Source organism: Periplaneta americana, chromosome 4 (genome assembly GCF_040183065.1).
Source record: "Periplaneta americana isolate PAMFEO1 chromosome 4, P.americana_PAMFEO1_priV1, whole genome shotgun sequence".
Classification (NCBI taxonomy): Eukaryota; Metazoa; Arthropoda; class Insecta; order Blattodea; family Blattidae; genus Periplaneta; species Periplaneta americana.
The window spans coordinates 187,621,657-187,640,639 of record NC_091120.1 but is presented as its reverse complement, the minus strand read 5'-3'; the positions used below and the strand labels follow the sequence as shown (position 1 = coordinate 187,640,639).

At 36.5% G+C, this 18,983-nt stretch overlaps 1 protein-coding gene across 3 annotated transcripts in view; it reads right to left on the bottom strand.

The window, feature by feature from the left end:
• LOC138698530 (serine/threonine-protein phosphatase 2B catalytic subunit 3-like) overlaps positions 1–18,983 on the bottom strand; it is an 805,310-nt gene that overhangs the window by 19,880 nt on the left and 766,447 nt on the right. For 2 of the 3 annotated variants that reach the window (XM_069824525.1, XM_069824527.1), the window contains 3 exons: positions 6,436–6,514; positions 2,256–2,353; positions 9–243 (listed from right to left, as the gene is read on the bottom strand). In XM_069824525.1, the coding sequence (XP_069680626.1) occupies positions 47–243; positions 2,256–2,353; positions 6,436–6,514 (374 nt within the window). In that variant the 3' untranslated portion in view covers positions 9–46. Of the gene's footprint in view, positions 1–8; positions 244–2,255; positions 2,354–6,435; positions 6,521–18,983 lie in introns of all 3 variants that reach the window. The other variant, XM_069824526.1, reaches the window with a different exon arrangement.

The window sequence follows — 18,983 nt, the reverse complement described above, 5'->3', positions numbered from 1 at the left end:
GGACTCACCTTGTGGTGCACTGTGTGACGTGGTACATGAGGGCTGCTCATGAGTGAGCATTGGTGTTAGTGTGGGAATTAGTGTTCTGATTGCCCTGCTGTGTTGGAGATACCACTTTCTTGTCTTCCCCTCCAGGAGACGGTGGGGCATCTTTTCTTGGGGGCATCCTCTCGTTGATGGCATCCAGTCCTTTTGCTTCAGCAAATGATGTGATTTTGTGGTTTGGAGAGAAACCTTGCAGAGCTGCAATAGCCAACAAAGAAGTAATTTTACATTTACTGCAGAATCGAAATTATGAAATTGAAATTGAAACCATGACACCAGCACATCCTTGCAAACACGTGTACCGTTAAGTGTTTTAATCAGAAATGATGTCAGCAAGGGCCTGGGGGCTTTGGAGGGCTAATGCCTATCCAAAGTTAACATGTGTCCACTCTTTTGTTTGGCGGCTGGATTGCTCAGTTGGTAGAGCAACTGGCTATGGACTGAAAGATCCAGGGTTCGATCTCAGGCAGTGACGAAATTTTATTGTTGAAAAAACTTCTAGAACATCCCTGAGGTTAATTTAGCCTATTAAGGCTATGGATCAATGAAAATACATTCTCAATAACGGACGCGGACACTGAAATGTATCTCCCAACAACAATTAAAACTTGCAAATAATGGACAGCGTGAAAGAAAAAAAGAAAAAGACTGTTGTAAATTAAACGGAATTCTAACCAAATTCTTTGCAACAATCATCATCATGCATTTGAACGTTCTTGTACTTTATTGAAGGTAAGCAGCACAATTGTTAGTTGTGATACCGTACATGAGCAGCCCGTACTTTCTTAGTTTGTCAAGTTGAGTGTTCGGAAGTACAGTCACATTAAAAAGTCACAAAAACGTAAACGTTTGTCACTAAAAGAGAAAGTGGATATTGTAAAGCACAGTGAGAAGGAGAAAATAAGTGTTCGTGAGCTGGCCACAAAGTTTAATGTGGGAAAAACTCAGGTTAGTGAAATTTTGAAAAACAAGGATGTTATTTTAAAATCATACACTGAGAATGCAATTCTAGATTTCTTTGTGTAAGGTGAAGTGGTACAGTGACTGATGTTTATTTCATTTACAAAACATTTACTGGTACGATTTCTCTCTGGATGAATACTGTAAACAATCTCACTGTCTACTGTACTGTACTGTAAAATATAGTGTTGAATATATGAGAAATTTTAATATACTCTACAAATACTAACGAACTTGTTCGAGGTGAACACTGAACAGTTCCTTTTTCCCCGCTCATCACAGCATCTCACTGCGATGTTTCAGTGCTTTCGATATTTCACACATGGTAGGTGAGGGCGAGAAAATGTTGAGGTTATGTGTTTGTACTTCACAGAAGTCAAGTGTAATCACAATACTGAGATGTAAATACAGGTGTTTCATCATTTTAAAAACAGATTAAAGATTTAAAAGCCCGTATTTATTTATTTACTTATTCATTTATCTAATTATTTATTCATTCATTTACTCTAATGCTATAGACAAACTGAACATTTTTCGTCTGGCTACCCAATATAATGATTTCCATTTGATGTTGTCCACTATTCCCGAAGTGAAATATTATAAGGGAAAAAAATGGAAAATTAGTAATTTTGACATTGTGTGTGTGTGTGTGTGAATTCACACATCACTCAGAAGAATGAAACATTGTTATTTTTAAATCATTGTCATATTTGGTAAAATTTTGTTATTATTGTAATTTTACTGGTTGATTAGTGTAGCCAATTAATAATGTCACTGCTTAAAATAATGGAATCAATTAAGCAATGTAAATGGCATATTACGAGGATACCTTTACCTTTTAAAAACCTGCCAGATTTTCGGCTGTCGGCTGAGAACAGTATATTTCCCGACTTTAAGACATTGAAATCTGCCAGGATCAGCCTGAAATCTACTGAGTTGGCTACACTGAATGTATTGTTAAAATCGAGCGCTCACAGTTCGCGAGCGTAGTTGTTCCCAGTGTTGTCACTAGATAGCATAAGCAGAACAGTGCAATGCACGCAGTGAGTAAGAACGTGAACTGTTCAGCTGGTGAGCAGTTTAGCTCTCGAACTGTGATCACTGTTTAAAGAGCTGTTTAATCACAGGTGTGATCGTGATTTTTCGATCACCGTGATAAAATCACAGGTCAGTGATTTTCTGCTCATCACTAGTAAGTACTCAAGATTATTGTACAATGTAAGTAAGAACAGCGGTGTTATGAAACATACCATTTTTGAGTGATGTCTTTCCACCAGACAACGCGCCAAGTGGCAGGGAACCTGTTGGTGTCAACCCCTTCAACTGAAGAACGCTCTCACTCTCCTCTCTGAAAATACAACAAATGCAAAGCAAAGTGAGCGCGATTATATTTATTCCTACACCATGTCACTTGAATAATTATTTTTATCTTTATGCTCGACCGTGCCGAAATGTAGTAATTATACACCTGGTAGTAGCCCTTTAATGCACCTCATTAAAGTACACCTACTCATTATAGTTCAGTTGTTCAGCCAATGAGAAATCGCCATTGTACATTATAAAAGCGCAAGTATCGATTATTCTCGGATATGCAATCGAAAGACAACTAGCGAAAAGTCAGGGAGGCTGGAAATCCAATACTGTCGCAGAAGGTTATGTTCTGTTTTACTATAATAATTAGCGTTAATTGTAAATAATATTCAAATAAATTCAATTTGTCATCTCGTTTTTCAATTCTAAATCAATTTTCGGGTTATATCAAGACTAATGTTCATGTTATTCTCTAGATTATATCAAGGTCAATGACATTCATTCCTCGGAAAAAATCAATACTTTCGCGTCTGCGCACATCTCACAATTTAGGTCAGTTCTGCTCCTCACTTACATAACCATAACATGAATACTTATGAATAATTTCAAGTTAGAGATATGGTCGAGCATAAAAAGTCGTATGAAACTTGCCTATAATGGTAATTAAGATGCTCGTATGAAAATTATGAAACGCGCTCGTTTCATAAACAAACATACTCGCGTCTTAATTACTACCATTATAGGCTCGTTGCATAATGTACTATAATAGTACAGTATACTGTGGGGAGCTCACGAGATCAGCCCTGGTAGGAATGTGGAGTAATGCCAATCCTACACGCAGACACCAGCCAGCGTAACATCACTTTTTCTCACAGAAAAAGACATAATGACACACTACTAAATACATTACATTAACTAACCAACGTGAAAACATTCGACCAACTTTTAAAATATAATTTATACAACACACCGACACAGAGCTAGTCTCAAACTAGCTGATATTTTCAGCCACACTGTAATTAAATTTCATGTGGTGACAGTGAGTCCTGGTGGTTCAAGTCCCGGTGCCGGAGAGAATTTTTCTCTGTTCTATCCATCCTTCATCATATGGTAATGCAGAATTCCTGCACGGCAATATCATTAATATATGAACCGTTCAGAGAAGAAGTGGTGTAAGTCAAAAATGGGTAATGAGGGTTAAAGTAAACATTTTGTAAAATACAGCGCAAAGTAGCAATTAATATTCAATTTATTTAAACTATTAGTAGTCAGTGGATAGCACGAAGGACATATTAATTGCTACTTTACACTGTATTTTACAGAATTTTTACTTTAAACCTCATTACTCAATATTGACTTACACCACTTCTGCTCTGAACGGCTCATATACTTCGGTACATCATAATTTGCGTAAGTAATCACTTAGTGATTCAAGATGGTGCTTATCCCGTTGGATCCCGGCCACTTCATCATCATCCTTAGCTCAACAACCCATCATGGGTCCTGGCTGTCCATAGGAGTTTCTGCCATTCATCCCTATTTCTAGCAACACTCATCCAGTTTTTAACTCCAATAGTTCTGGCATCCTCCCCGATGCCATCTTTCCATCTGACCTTTGGTCTTCCTCTTCGTCTACTTCCCCCTGGTTCATATCGGAGAACTCTGATGGCGGGTCTCCAGTCCTCTAATCTCATTACGAGACCAGCCCATCTCAGACGTCCCAATTTGATAAATGATGTTATAATGGGTTCACCAAATAGTTCATATACAGTAAAACCTCGATAAGACGCGCCCGCTTATTACGCTTTTTTTGTCTGGTCCTTGCACATTTCATATAAGTTATAACGCCTTTACAAAATACCCCGTTTGTTACGCTCAAGTCCCGCATAATACGCTGATTTTGTGGAATATTTTCGATGTAATTTTCAGCAATGTACTGTAACAGCAATGAAACATTTTGGCCATTGAACTTACTGGTGCCATTAACCTGAAAAGTATTGGTATTCGACCATTTACCTGCGCATTAAACCTTCATACTGTACAATACCCCATCCTTTTATTACACTCTCTTATTCGACCCTTTACCTGCACACTTAAAGCTTACATACAGTTACAATAATCCACCCTATTGCTAATCCTCTCTCTCTCAAACAACATTCCTCACTCGACCGTAATAAAATTCTGGAAATTTTTGCTGGTCAGTTTGTTGTCCTTAGTGTATTGAAGTGTCTGAGAGTGTGATTACAATGCGTGTTAAACGAAAAACGCTTTCTGTACCGGAAAACTTGGAAATCTTACGAAAGTACGATGAAAACAGTTCTCTTCATCAGAAACAACTCTCTGATTCATTAGGAATCCCATCATCGACATTAAGAACGATAACAAAAAATCGCGACTCAATCACTGCAGCTGCGACATTGGGAGGGTGTAAGCGTAAGAGGTGAAGTGTGGTAAACATGAGGACTTGGAGAAGACGCACACGGCAAACAACTATAAATGACTCTTTTTCGAAAGAATTAAGTACAGTACATAATGTAAATGTCTTTAATGTACAGTACAGTAATTACATAATAGAGTAATACTGTATTACCTTTCATGAATCTTCAATAAAGAAGAATGCTAATAGATACTGTATAGAAGTCAAAATTAGTATACCCGCCTAATACGCGGTCCCGGTTAATACACGGTTTACACGCAGTCCCTTGAACAGCATCTTATCGGGGTTTTACTGTAATTCATAATTAGGATCCTGGCCACTTAGTCACTCGTAATGAGTGCACCTCTCTACATAGTGCATTGGACATTGTGCCACTGTCACATATTCTGTGACAGCACATGAGGGTAATAATAATAATAGTTTTTATTTTCCCTGGCAGAGTTAAAGCCATCAGGCCTTCTCTTCCCTTAACCAGGATCAAATCACATACAGAAAAATACATAACAGTATACAAGTATTAACTTAATAATAATAATAATAATAATAATAATAATAATAATAATAATAATAATAATAATAATAATAATAATAACAAAATAAAAAGGAAAACTGAGAGGTAGAACTTAAACTGAGAGCATTCGATCTGGCATCGGAACTAGAATCCAGTGTAGCTTAGTGGATAGGGGAGACTTTTGAACCTTTAGCATAGTGTACCTTTGAACATTTTTTGTTTTTTATTTTTTTGCTACTACCTAGACGTCTCAAACTGAAGTAGATTGTAGGGAAAGCCACTACAATGTGTTCCGTATCATCTGGTGAGTAATAACATATTTTAATTTCTGTGATTTATTCGAATCTCTAGTTTTGGGAGCCAAATTTGTTTAAACGTGCACCCTCTTGTACTTTTGAACACTGAACATCTTGTACCATGGAACATGTTCCAAAGTTCACGATACTATTGGTTATGTTTTTCTTTTATTTTAAGGTCATGTCACGAAGTAAGTCTGGAATTAAAGAGATCCCCAATTGATACAGATGCCTTGAAGAAAGCTGTTGAAGCAGTTATTGCTTCTCCAGGAAATAAAATCCCATTCAGAGAAGCCTGCTCTGGTTTATGATTGCAAATACATTTTCAATATAATTGTCAGTTATTACAGCTATATTCCCTCCTATATTCCATGTGTTCCAACTTACAAGAGGGTATGTTCTAAGGTACATGATCCTATCGTACCTTTGAACATATTACATTTTATTTTTTCCATCCTTAATAGATGTGTAGAACAGGAAAATATATACACGAAGTTGTAAAGAAATCTACAATAATTATTTAAAGTATTTTTAATTTAAAAAATATCATTTCCCAAAGTTAAAAGAAAATAAAATATGAAAAGTATTTAAAGGTACAAAAGTCTCCCCTAAAGCGTCAGCACATAGAGCTGAAAACCCGGATTTGAGTCCCGGTGCCAGAGAGAATTTTTCTCTTCTATCCATGCATCATCAAACTTAAAGATGTTTTAAGTAATGCAAGATTTTTTAAATTTTCACTTTGCATCACTGGAACAGAAACATTCAACATTTTCAAGCTATGTTTTGGCTCACTCCTCGGGGAAGATAAGGAGCATTTTCCCAGAAATTGAAAGCAATTACTCAAAAATCTAGCATCACGAAGCAAACAAACTCACCTCAACACAGAGAAGACACGAGCCATCTTGCCAATGGCACGGATCTTGTTCCGTATAACCTCTTTCCGTAGATTGGCAGCTGCACCTGAAGTTAATAAACAGACGGTGAAATACAGTCTGAGGCTTCGTGCTGTGTGTTGAGAAGAGTGCAATGATTGCAAGAGTGTTGCAACTTAAAAAAATCGAACACAGCAATGTGATTGTGGACATACGTTATTATCAGCTGTGATTTTGCCAAGTTTGCACAACACACTGTAATATTTGCATGATAATTCGCATAATTTCCAATAGCTATGTTACAGACATTGCTGCTTATGACTTACAATTATATAGCAATACACACCAATACTTAAAGAATAATGTGATCTTCACAAATGCATTTTCTGAGAGCGTGAGCATTGTAGCATGATTTTTTAACGTACAAAGCATTGTTATTAAGCTGATTTCCATTTCTTGTTGTAAAATATTTTATATTAGCATACTGAGTAAGTACAGAGTGAATTATTAATCTAAAGCATTCCAGATTAAACATATTCTGTATGTGAGCCAATTCTCTCGTTTATAGGCTATAATAGACACAAGAATCTTCCGTGTTCTTCCATGCAGAGATTCTAAGAGCAAAAACTCAAAATCCTAAATTGTACACACATTTCTCAACATTCAGATGCAGTAGCAATTGTTTTATTTTCCAAACTGATATGAGAATTGGATCACTATATCTATACATTATACACCAAAGTTAAGTTTTTCTTCTTATTATCTGTATCATAATTTTTGTATAGTTCTTCAGACTGCAATATAATTTTCCAAGTATGGAGCGAAAATATATTTTCACAAAATTTTAAAGATCAGCAATCAAAAATGTAAATACAGGGTGTCTAAATCCTCTTGGGCCAAAATAATGTAGATAATAGAGAAGTCTAAGGTGAGTATTTTGAGACAGAAAACCAATGGTCGGAAATGCCTATTTTAAGCACCACGAGATCTTGAACAAGAAATGCACTATGTTAGAGGAACTTTCTTGTAAGATGCTTTAGTTTTCATAACAAACAACTTTCTACAACAATGCAGTAGCGGCCGGTGATCGAAATCCTCGGTGAGGCCAGATGCAACTAGTTTAAGTGCCTCTGATAGGAAATGTTTATTTATGATATTAATTATTATTGTTATTACATTATTAATATCATTATTATTGTATTATTATTATTATTATTAATGAAAAATAATAATGTTATGCTGAGAGTTTCAGTGATTGTTTCAGTGCGATGAAGCAACCTATATTATATGTTGAAAATCCCCTTTCTTTCTTTTCTTTTTATTTTTTTCCCTTGACAGCAAGGCCAACAGAGAAGTTTATTTTGCACCACATTACCACTTAACCATTTATGTTGCCCATACCAGGATGCAATAGAAACTCGCGTTTTAAGATTACCTGTCAGAAAAATTGTGAGCGATGTCGTAGGTATCTCGGTAGGCTCTCTCTTTATTTAAAACTTCCTTTCTTTCAATATTATTTCTTCTCGAAAAAGGACACTCTAACAATGAATTAACTACACCAGCATTATTTCTTGCATTTGTTTCTGATTATATTTTCCCGAAATACAAAACAACATTGGCCCAGATTCACTACTGTACTACGAAGTACAATAGTACAACACCCTCACTTAAGTCATAAACTAAGACATGAGGGGAGAGAATAGTGTGGGTCTCTGCCTGCCAAAGAGCTGGAATTTTTGTTATTTATGGCCTATTTAGGAAGACAAGTCACCATTGCTATTCCCACCCCACTCTACCCTTGAGGCCGGCCCATGAATGGGAGGAGTGAAACCTAACCAGGCCACGAGGCCAGACGAATTGTGCCTCAGCTACAACGTTTTAAGCGCAAACTAAAAGCTAGCGAGAATACAGGAAATGTAGAAACCAGACCCGGCACGAGCGATCCTGGCTTCATGAATAAATTTTACTGCAAAACAGATCTATATACATCACAAGCCAGACCTGGCACGAGTGATCCTGGCCTCAGGAGTAAAACAGGTCTATATACATCACAAAGTTTTCAAATGCTTCTACAGCGATATTTGCTTCGTTCAAATAACTAATACATTATATAAAAACACAAAATTTGATTTCAGTTAAGCCAAGTGACTGAGGCCCGGCCTCACTTGCCTCAGTCAATCAGCCGCCACTGCAACAATGACATCCTAGACATAATCGCTGCAGGTAAAGTGAACCATTCAAACTGGTCAACTTGCCCATGACATGCTTCGAGAGATATTGTGTGGCGAGTACTGAAGGAGCATCCCTATCCCCTACTACAGGTGCAAGTAATGGGGGCAAATGATTTCATACCCAGAGTTCAGTTCCTACAGTTTGTACTGTTCACAGATGAGGCCTGTTTTCAACAGCCGCAATAGCCATATCTGGAGTGACGAAAATCTATTTACCATCCTCGTGTCTGGTCACCAGCAACGATTCCCTATCAATGTGTGGGCTGGAATTGTACAGGATCACCTAATAGGACCTCATCCCTGCCACCCTATTTGAATGGTCCTCGTTACCTGCAAGCTAGTGCCACCAAATATTGATGCGGTAGGCAGCTGTTAGTTATGAAAATCAGAGCAGCTTAAAAAAACGTTCCTCAAACGTATTTCTCGTTCAAAACCTCGTGATGGGCACTTCCGACCAAAAGTTCTCTAATCTCAAAACACTGAGTTTAGATATAGATCTGAATGACTGAGATAACAATGGTGGATTGATATTTTGTGCTAGAGTGGAGTGGACTTTTTTCATTGCTGATGATAAAATATAGACTACAATTTTACGAATTTACGAAGATTGGTTCTATCATCGTCATCAGATGAGAAGGAAGCCTACTCCTCGGAATCATTACATACAGCTGTCTGTATGGCTGATCAGCAATTGTCAGGAAGAACTCTTTGGATTCGTCAGTTCTCCAATAGATAGCAGCTATTGTCAATTGTTCTTTTCAATGATTGAGTCCAGATTTTCTCTTTTACTACTTTGTTTCATTGTGTGTACAGTGGTTGTACAGGCCGTTTTTTAATGTTATAGTTTTTTTTTTCATATAATTATTTCGACAGTTTTAATAGGTTCTTTGTTTTGGTATATATACAATTCTTCTGTACCGCAAGTGTTATAAGTTATTTTCTGTTTCATAGTCTTATTCTTCTTCCTGACAATCACTGATCCGTAAGCTCCAAGTTATCCAGAACCATGTGATTCAAATCATTACCCATCTCCTCTGAGTTGCGTCGAGAGAGAAGTTCCATGATGAGCTAAACTTGCCAACCATCGACGAGTTCATTACTCGACTGGCTAGGAACCTGTACATGGCAGCTCGTACCAGCCCCAACCTGCTCATATCTGGCCTTGGCCTGTATGATCCTACGTTCTAGATACCAGACAGGCCCATTAGCTATACTCTTGATACAGGAGAACAGGAAGGCTGGTGTCACTACCAGGTTTTGGTAGAGAAGCACTCATCTCCATGTAAAATCCTTGAATAGTGCAACTGATTTGAAGTGAATTTGTCCCAACTTGGGCTAAAATATAATCACTCCCCAAACAGTACCCTTTCGCCGATCAATGGATCATCATAGAGCCAAATGACTAGTCTACACCCATAGAGTCATAGAATTACCTCACCTAAGAGCCAATTGGCTAGTCTCTAAACTTGAGACAACTCATCCTGACTAAGAACTGTCCGACGACAGGTCTGAACCTCATAAGTGATACCAAGAAGACACCACTTATGAGGCAACTAGGCCAGGAGATAATGGGGTAGGGTGGCCAGTTCCTTTCCCCCTCCATTGCATATATCATCGACTAGCTACATATTACACTAGTCAGATTTCAGATGTATACATATGAAGTGAGAGTTACTGCCTGATAATAATAGAAGTAGGCCTACATATCAGCCAGAACTTCAAACAGAGGATAGCTGTATGTAATGATCCCAATGAGTAGACTTCCTTCCCACGTGATGACGAAGATAAAACCAATCTTCGAAAAGCAGTGAAAATATACACCGTGTCCCGCTTGGAGGGGTCGAGAAATAAGTGATAATTTCAAGAGTAAATAATGGTTTATTAACATAACTTTTTACATAACTTGATGTAAAAACTCTCCGTGTTTCGAAGAATGCTGAATGCAACTCGATGTGTGCGCCTTGAGTTGCTCTGCAGATATCTAAACGACAGTATTCAACCTTCCCTCAATTGTTATGCGGCATTTGTGGAGTCACTAGCGCAGCTGCATTTGTGATGTGTTGTCTCAGTTCCTCCAAAGTGTTAGCTCTGCCTCTTTGGTACACAGCATCCTTTACAAAGCCTCAGAAAAAAGGTCCAAGAGGGTCAGATTGGGTGACCTAATTGGCCAGGGTCCTCGTCTTTCGATCCACCTATACATGTACAACGAATACAGCGTTGTAAAGGAAGAGCAAAGAAAGCTTGCCCATTTGACTGATATTCGGTCCTCGTGCCACCATGCTCGTTACAGGGCTGCTATGAACCACCTAATGCTGATTCGAAAGCGCGGTCTCGTATCGTGGAGTGTTGCTATGCAGAGCGGGTAGAAGCTAGCGTTTGTGTTACATATTCTGCGTTTTATCCCTGATATCAGTAGTTTTATGTAGTTCAAAGTGTGTTTGTTAAATAACAGAGTTCTGTATAACATTCTATGTCCTTAACAATGCCTCCCTTTTCGCTCTAAATTAGGAAGTGCTAATAAAACGTTACAGGCTCCGCTCGTAACATAAGGAGTATATACAGATTAAAATAAACCGACCATAGTACCCTAGTTATCGGAACATTTTAATAAAATCACATAGCATTAGTGTTTTATTACAACGTCAAATATCAATTATTACACGATTACATATTTCTTATAACATCTTTGTCATTTCATTCAGTGATTTTATATGTAAAACAAATCGTGCTTCTGTATTTTCAACAATGTTATGTTATTAGTTACTCTGCAACAAAGTTTAGGTTACGTTATATGCGCTGTGATAAATCTCACTCCAAACATCAAGCCAGCAGACGACTGAGAACTGACGACAGTTTGCCAATCGAATCAAAGCAAGGTCGAGTTCACCCGAACGTTTCCGAAAGTTCGCGCAGCTTACATTGGCAAGCTCTTCTTGCGCCTACTCTACTTGTGTAAAAGATTTTTCTTCTGCTAGCCATAGCACACACTGAACTTTCTGTTGTGGTGTCCACATGTTGACCATGGCATGTTCTCCGACAAAATGGCGCCAGGCTTGTTTTAACAACAAACAAACGAAAGTTATGCATGCAGCTGTTTTCAGACTTTGTTGCGTAAATTGGACAGTTTCTCTATCTTGTCAGATGTAAATCTCAACGATATCTTTATCTGGTTTTAAGTGGTGAGCATTTATTTCTCGAACCCTCTAAGCGGAACACGGTGTATTTTATCACCAGCAATGAAAAAAGTCCCTCCACTCCGTCACGAAAGAAACTCAGTTTAAATTCCTCAATTATCTGTATTATTTTGACCCAACTGGTTTCTGACACCTGGTATGTATGAGAAAATACACAAACTTGGATTAATGCAATTCTGAAGAAAAGAGAATCAAGCAATAATAACTAGTTTATTTAAATATTTGGCTCCAGAAGGAGACAAAAACAGAAAGTAGATCTCAAGTAATGGCTAAACAAAGAACTCTTACAACAATTATGAAATGTAAATCGACATTGGAATGGACGGCCTGGCATTTAAAAACAAGGGGAAGACAAGTTGCTTGTCTACATTCAGAACTGAAGACGATGAAGACGAGCAGAGGGAGAGAGTGAGAAGGAGAACAAAGAGAAGAGAGGAGAAAGATAAGAGGAGTACGCAGAGTGAAGGAGAAGATGGAGGAAGAGTGCATGTTGGAATATTACAGGATAACTTTAGACAAGCAACCTGTACCTGGCAGCTTCTTTATTAAGAAAGTACAAACAAATATTCTACCTGAAAAGGAAAGCATGTACGCAAAATAATGTAGTCCATTACAATAGACACTAGCATCGTCAGTCATGCTTTCAGCACATTAAGTCGATTTCAGTTTCCTATAAAATTTTATATTGGTGGCTGTACCCGAAGTTATAGCTAATAAGGAACTCTGTACTTAGTATTAATTTGAGCATATATGTTTTGTAGTCATCATTACGGACAAATGAAAGAATGCAGTTACTTCAATTTATGATACAAATTACTCCAGTGTCCCCTTAAAGAGATCCAATACCATTGGACAGGAGTTCATTTTAGTTCTACAAGTGTTACAATGCATAAATTCATAAATGCTCAATATTAAGCTTTTTATGAATGTATGGAATTTGACAAAAAATATTTTAGCATAAAAACGCCTGTTACAAACCAATACTTATAATATAAATATTCATAAGACTTCATGACAATCATTGTTAGGGTGACCAGACGTCCTCTTTTATCCGGACATGTCCTCTTTTTTAAGGTTTTGTCCAGAGTCCGAGCGGATTTAAAAAAAATCAAGACATGTCCTCCTTTTTATAACTTGTATATTGTCGTACCATTGGATCTATGCCCCTTCAGCGCTGTCGTCGTTCTTGGAAAAGTTAACGCCTCTACTCACCCCATTCCACCCGTTTCTCTCCCACTACGTCAAACAGCAGGCCACGAACCTTGCTGAATAGGGATGTTGCCAAACTTCCGTCAAACAGTGTCATGTCTCTTGAATATTGCTTATAATACTGTAAGGTTAATTATTACTTATTCATAATTTAATTTAAGTAGGTCTAATGACGCTGATTGACTTATGCAAAATGCTATTACTTGCGTAATAATATTTCTTTCACCACTCCGTGCTACAGTATTCATGTTGAGTTGACAACACTGGACTGCAAGTGCAAATAAACTGTCCCGCAAGAAGGCTCAAAATTGCTTAGTAGTTGGGGAGAGAAAGAGAGAGGGATAGAAAAGAGAGAAATAGGAATACAGGGAGAGAAATGAATTGCCGAGGCTGAAAAGGAATTAAGGCTCAGTTCGCATATCTTACGGGGGCACAGAACCGATGGTCGGACCATACCTGATATTTTGAAACTATCTGATTTGACGACTTTTTCAAGTAATTTGTCAGCAGGTGGCAGCAGCATCGACGGAATATACTCTTTGTCAAAGTTCATAACTCTCTTTGCTCCTTATTTTGATAATAATTATAGTTCCCTTGGCTTTCGTATATTGTTGTAAAATCATATTATTTTATTAAGTTTTATCATAAGTATGCTATAATAAAATAGATATTGACATAATTTTAAATACAATATAGGCGTAAGCCTAAACATAAATAGATATTTCCTGTTCTCTTTAATAATCCCTTGACTTTCATATGTAAACTGTAAACTCATTATTATTACTTACTTATTGGCTTTTAAGGAATCCGGAGGTTCATTGCTGCCCTCACATAAGCCCGCCATTGGTCCCTATCCTGAGTAAGATTAATCCAGTCTCTATCATCATATCCCACCTCCCTCAAATCCATTTTAATATTATCTTCCCATTTACGTCTCGGCCTCCCCAAAGGTCTATGGTTGTGCCAGAGAATCAGTCCCATTCCGAGGCTTATTTGAAGGTTTCGTAACAAGCTGTTTTTTTTACGGTGATGGGTTGTTAGCCCTTCGCCCAACCCCCAAGCTGGAGGACCACCCCTCATTGGCTGTCCGCGACTGCCATTATTATTATTATTAAGTTTTATCATAATTATATTGTTATAAAATAGATATTAACAAACTTTTAAGTATGATATAAGCGTAAATCTGCACTGTCTATTGACGTAATTTAAAGTATAATATAGGCCTAAGCCTAATTCAAAGTAGGCTACATATTTTCTGTCCTCTTTTTTCGAACAATGTCCTCCTTTTTGAAGCTTTGTGTCCTCTTTTTTTATCGATGTGAATCTGGTCACCCTAATCATTGTTATTAAAAACTATTTCGAAAATGAACTATTCGTTACATTTTTACTTTAAAATTTGTACTTTCTGGAAATTTAAAGACATCATAGTTTGCTCTGAAAGGGTTATTACTAGGCAGAAGGTCTTTTGTTAATTATAATTACTAAACTTTACAATCTACACTACAGAACTTTAAAAATGCAAGTAATATATTCCGAAATATAAAACGAAATTTTGACAAGCAGTTCTCGAGCTTTTGGCTACGTGGAACAACCAGGATAACGTGTATTATACAAATCTAGCTTTCAGGTACACGTTGGTGTTCATTAACAGAAAACCACAAATTCAAGTCACACAGAAAGTGTGCACTCAATGTTGGGTATCTGACATCTCGTCAACCCATGTGAGATATGTGGATAAAAAGGAAATAATTGAGTCAGGTCTGGTAGAGTTCCTGGCTAGCTCAGTCGGTAGAGCGTTGGCGCGCTCAGCCAAAGGTTCTGGGTTCGATGACCGGCCCAGGAACAATTTTTCCCTTGAAATTATTCAAGTCAGCTTTACAGGGAGCCACACCTGAAAGCCAGATTTGCATAACATATTTACTCAGTTTGCACAACATAATGCCAGAAGAAGAGTTAATGAAATAAAAAATGAACTCATTCTACCATTAGCAACTCAACAAAACAATAATAGCATATTTCGAAAAATTATTTGTTTAGAGAATTAATATATATTTTTTTCATTTTCCTGCAACAGAAATATTTTTTTCAGAGTACCGAAACACTACTAAAATATCAAAACATTATCATATCACACAATATATTTCAATCTTCAAATTCAAATTTAAGACAAGATGAAAGAACATTAAAATAATTACTTATGTCCAATTCTAATGATGACTACAAAAATTTATATTTAAAAATACAAAAATAAGACGTTTTGTTGGCTACAGCATACAAGCAAATTCCATGCATTAATGGCGGCAGATTATCATTACATTTTCACATAATACTGTATATAAAACGGATGGTTTTATTCTTACCACATAGGCCATTATCTAGCTTATTTGTATCCAATTCTTGAAGCAATAATTATACCATATACATTTCACTCTGACACTTTCCATACGTTATTCAATTTTTAATACTATCATAAACATCTCAAGCTCTAACACTGAAGTTTGGCATGCCCTACAAAAATACAGCAATTTCCTTAACACTAGTGAAAATGTGATTTCTTCACAAAATGCGGCTGCACTATTGACAGAACTCGGATGCCACGTGCATGCATGTTTGAATGGTGCAAAGGCGATGGGGAAAAGCTCAATGCCTTTGCTTGTGTTAAGAAGCTTCTTACATTAAATTCTATCTCCAAGCTGTTATTTCAAAATATCACTTCAGCACATAGGTACATAGCACGAAAAAAAAGTAACACATTAAACTTTCATTAACTTAATTATGACGAGCATTTTGAACAAAAAAAAGTGCACTTGAAAACCTATGAAAGAGAAAAATTCCGTCGCAAAACGAAATGTGAAAGGTTCAATGAGCCTGATTTACGACGAAGTATCTAGAGAAGTGTTTTAAGTACCTTGGATGCAATGTTCCTCGTTTATGGAACTATCAACATGGAAAGTATAGAGTATCAATACATTTGTGGAACAATTAAGTTACTGGTAAAAGAAGTTTTAAGTAACACAACAAGAATTTAAAAATGTAGACTACATGAAGGCAGGAGAAGAAGAAGATGAAATCAGCAGATATATGGGTTTCAGATCTGTGTTAGGATTAACCCTTCAAGATAAAAACAGATGTGAAGACGACATCATGAAAGTATTTTTAAAATGAAGAACCTATACACCAAACTGAAAAAAAAAAAAAAACACATAAAACTGGAACAAACATATAAGTTGCATAACACTAGACTGTACTTCAATGATAGTGCTGAATTATGCTCCCTGTAAAGAAATATAAACCACCTTAACGAAATCGTTTGCTCTCAGATACATCTGTCCACTCAACAAGAAACTTGGGGAGCGAGAAACAGTTGATTGGTAATTTTGCATTGATCAGGGTTCTTTAATGTGCCGTAAATCTATATCAAAAATATTTTTGGAAAACGTGTTAAATTTTATGTTACCATGTTAACATGTTTCGGCCTGTTATTGGCCATCATCAGAACTTGTCGTTGCTGGTCTTGGCGCCTTTTGTTTTGTTTCCTGTGGGGGTGTGTTTGTGTAGTGTAATGTGGAGTCAAAGAGTGTGTGTGTTCTGAAATTGAGTTGTGTGTTGAGAATTTCATTTGGATGTGTTTTGTGTGTTTGTATATTTCGTATTGTTCTAGTGTGTTTAGTTGCTGGCCTTTTGGTTGGATGTGTAGAACTTCCATGTCTGTATTGATGTCTCTGTATGTGTGGTTAGCATTTGTAATGTGTTCTGCATATGTGGAAGTGTTTTGTAATTTTGTTATGGCTGTGATGTGTTCTTTGTAACATGTTTGAAATGATCTGCCTGTCTGTCCTATGTAGAAGTAGTTGCAGCTATTACATTTGAGTTTGTATACGCCTGTGTGGTTGTATTTGTTTGTTTGTGTTGTATGTGTGTTGAGATGTTTTTGTAGAGTATTATTTGTTCTGTATGCGATGTTGTAATTCAATTTCTTGAATGAGGTTGCAATCTTGTGTGTGTTTTTGTTTTCGTATGTTAGTGTGATGTATGTTAACAAGGTAACATAAAATTTAAGGTGTAAGATATATAAAAAATATTTTTATGCTCGACCATGCCGAAATGTAGTAATTATACACCTGGTAGCAGTCCTTTAATGTATGTCATTAAAGTACACCTATTCATTAAAGTTCAGGTTTTCGATTATTCTCGGATATGCAATCGAAAGACGAGGGAAACGTCACTGAGGCTGGAAATCCAATACTGTCGCAGAAGGTTATGTTCTGTTACTATAATAATTAGGTTAATTGTAAATAATATTCAAATAAATTCAATTTGTCATCTCGTTTTTCAATTCTAAATCAATTTCCAGGTTATACATTCTCTGCATTACATCAAGGTCAATGACATTATTGTTCCTCGGAAAAAATCAATACTTTCGCGTCTGCGCACATCTCACAATTTCGAGCTATGAACAAGGTCACTTCCGATCTTCTGTCAGATACAAATAAAATGAATATTTCTGAATAATTTCAAGTTAGAAATATGGTCGAGCATAAAAAGTCGTATGAAACTTGCCTATAATGGTAATTAAGATGCTCGTATGAAATTTATGAAACTCGCTTGCGCTCGTTTCATAAACAAACATACCTGCGTCTTAATTACTATCATTATAGACTCGTTGCATAATGTATATTATTTACTTTGCTTCTAAATTATGATCAAGAACTTACTTATTTTATAGCTCTGAAATATCAATATTTTGCTGAACTACTGAAGTTGGAAAATACTTCTCACTAACCCAAAACTGATAAGAATTTAACATCCTTGTATGACCAACAATCTTAACAGAGATTCTTTACTTTCAGGAACTAAACCGAAATTATGATTAACGTATGTGCTGAAGTAGAAGCTTTCAGTATGCAGCACTATTTCACAACAAATCAGTTACAATATTACAGAATTAAATACCTCTAATTAAACATTAACTAGTAAGCACTGTTACAACACAACTAAAACAACTGATGTTACGAACGTGTTATATCGACGTGGAATGTTAGAACCAAACTTCTGTATCTGTGGTGCAGGGTAAGGAGCTAATGTGAACAATCAAGACAAACTATTGTGTAAGCTCACAACATCAAGACCAATTTCAACTCTGGATTTCAAATTGTTAATTGCAGTTACAGTTCATATATTCAACTTGTACATCCAGATGATGTGGAACTTCTTACATTCCAGAACATATTCACATGCACGCTACCTAAGAAAACACTTTCATGTCATTATATGTTTCAAATCAAGTTGCAGTTTTTTTAACCTCGTAACTTCCAGCTGTCTTGCAATGATTAAGAAACGTAGATTAAAAAAAAAAACTAGTAAAATAGTCTGTTTTACTCCTAAAATTTGTTGGGTAAACTAATATAAAATGTACAAAGTGTACATTGTTGAATGACATGATAAATATGGTAGTGCGTGGTTGTCAACCAACATTTTTGGAAATAGTCAATGAAAACATTATTGAACTCTGCTAGAATTGCAGTGTTGAGAATTCCATGCCTGAGGTGAAGGGACTGCTAAGGCCTAGTACATTACGTACCCCTGACGATTTGATGACGACTAGCAAAATTTAATTTTGATGTAAGCGAGGAACGACTGATAATTTTGTCTAGATCTCTCTGATTCTCAGATAAAATTCTTCTACGCACTATAAATCTATAGAATGGTCCTCTCAGATTTATTCTGTCCTCTAAACAAAGCTGATGATGTTTCTTGTAATACAAACTTTTATTCAAAGATATATAACCTAAAAAGAAACATATTTATGTATGGTTTTCATTTTCAGAACGCACTGCTACTATAACAAGGGTCTAGATGATTCAAATATCGCCATTTCAATAATTATCACAGTTTTGCGGAAGAAACTGTCGACGGT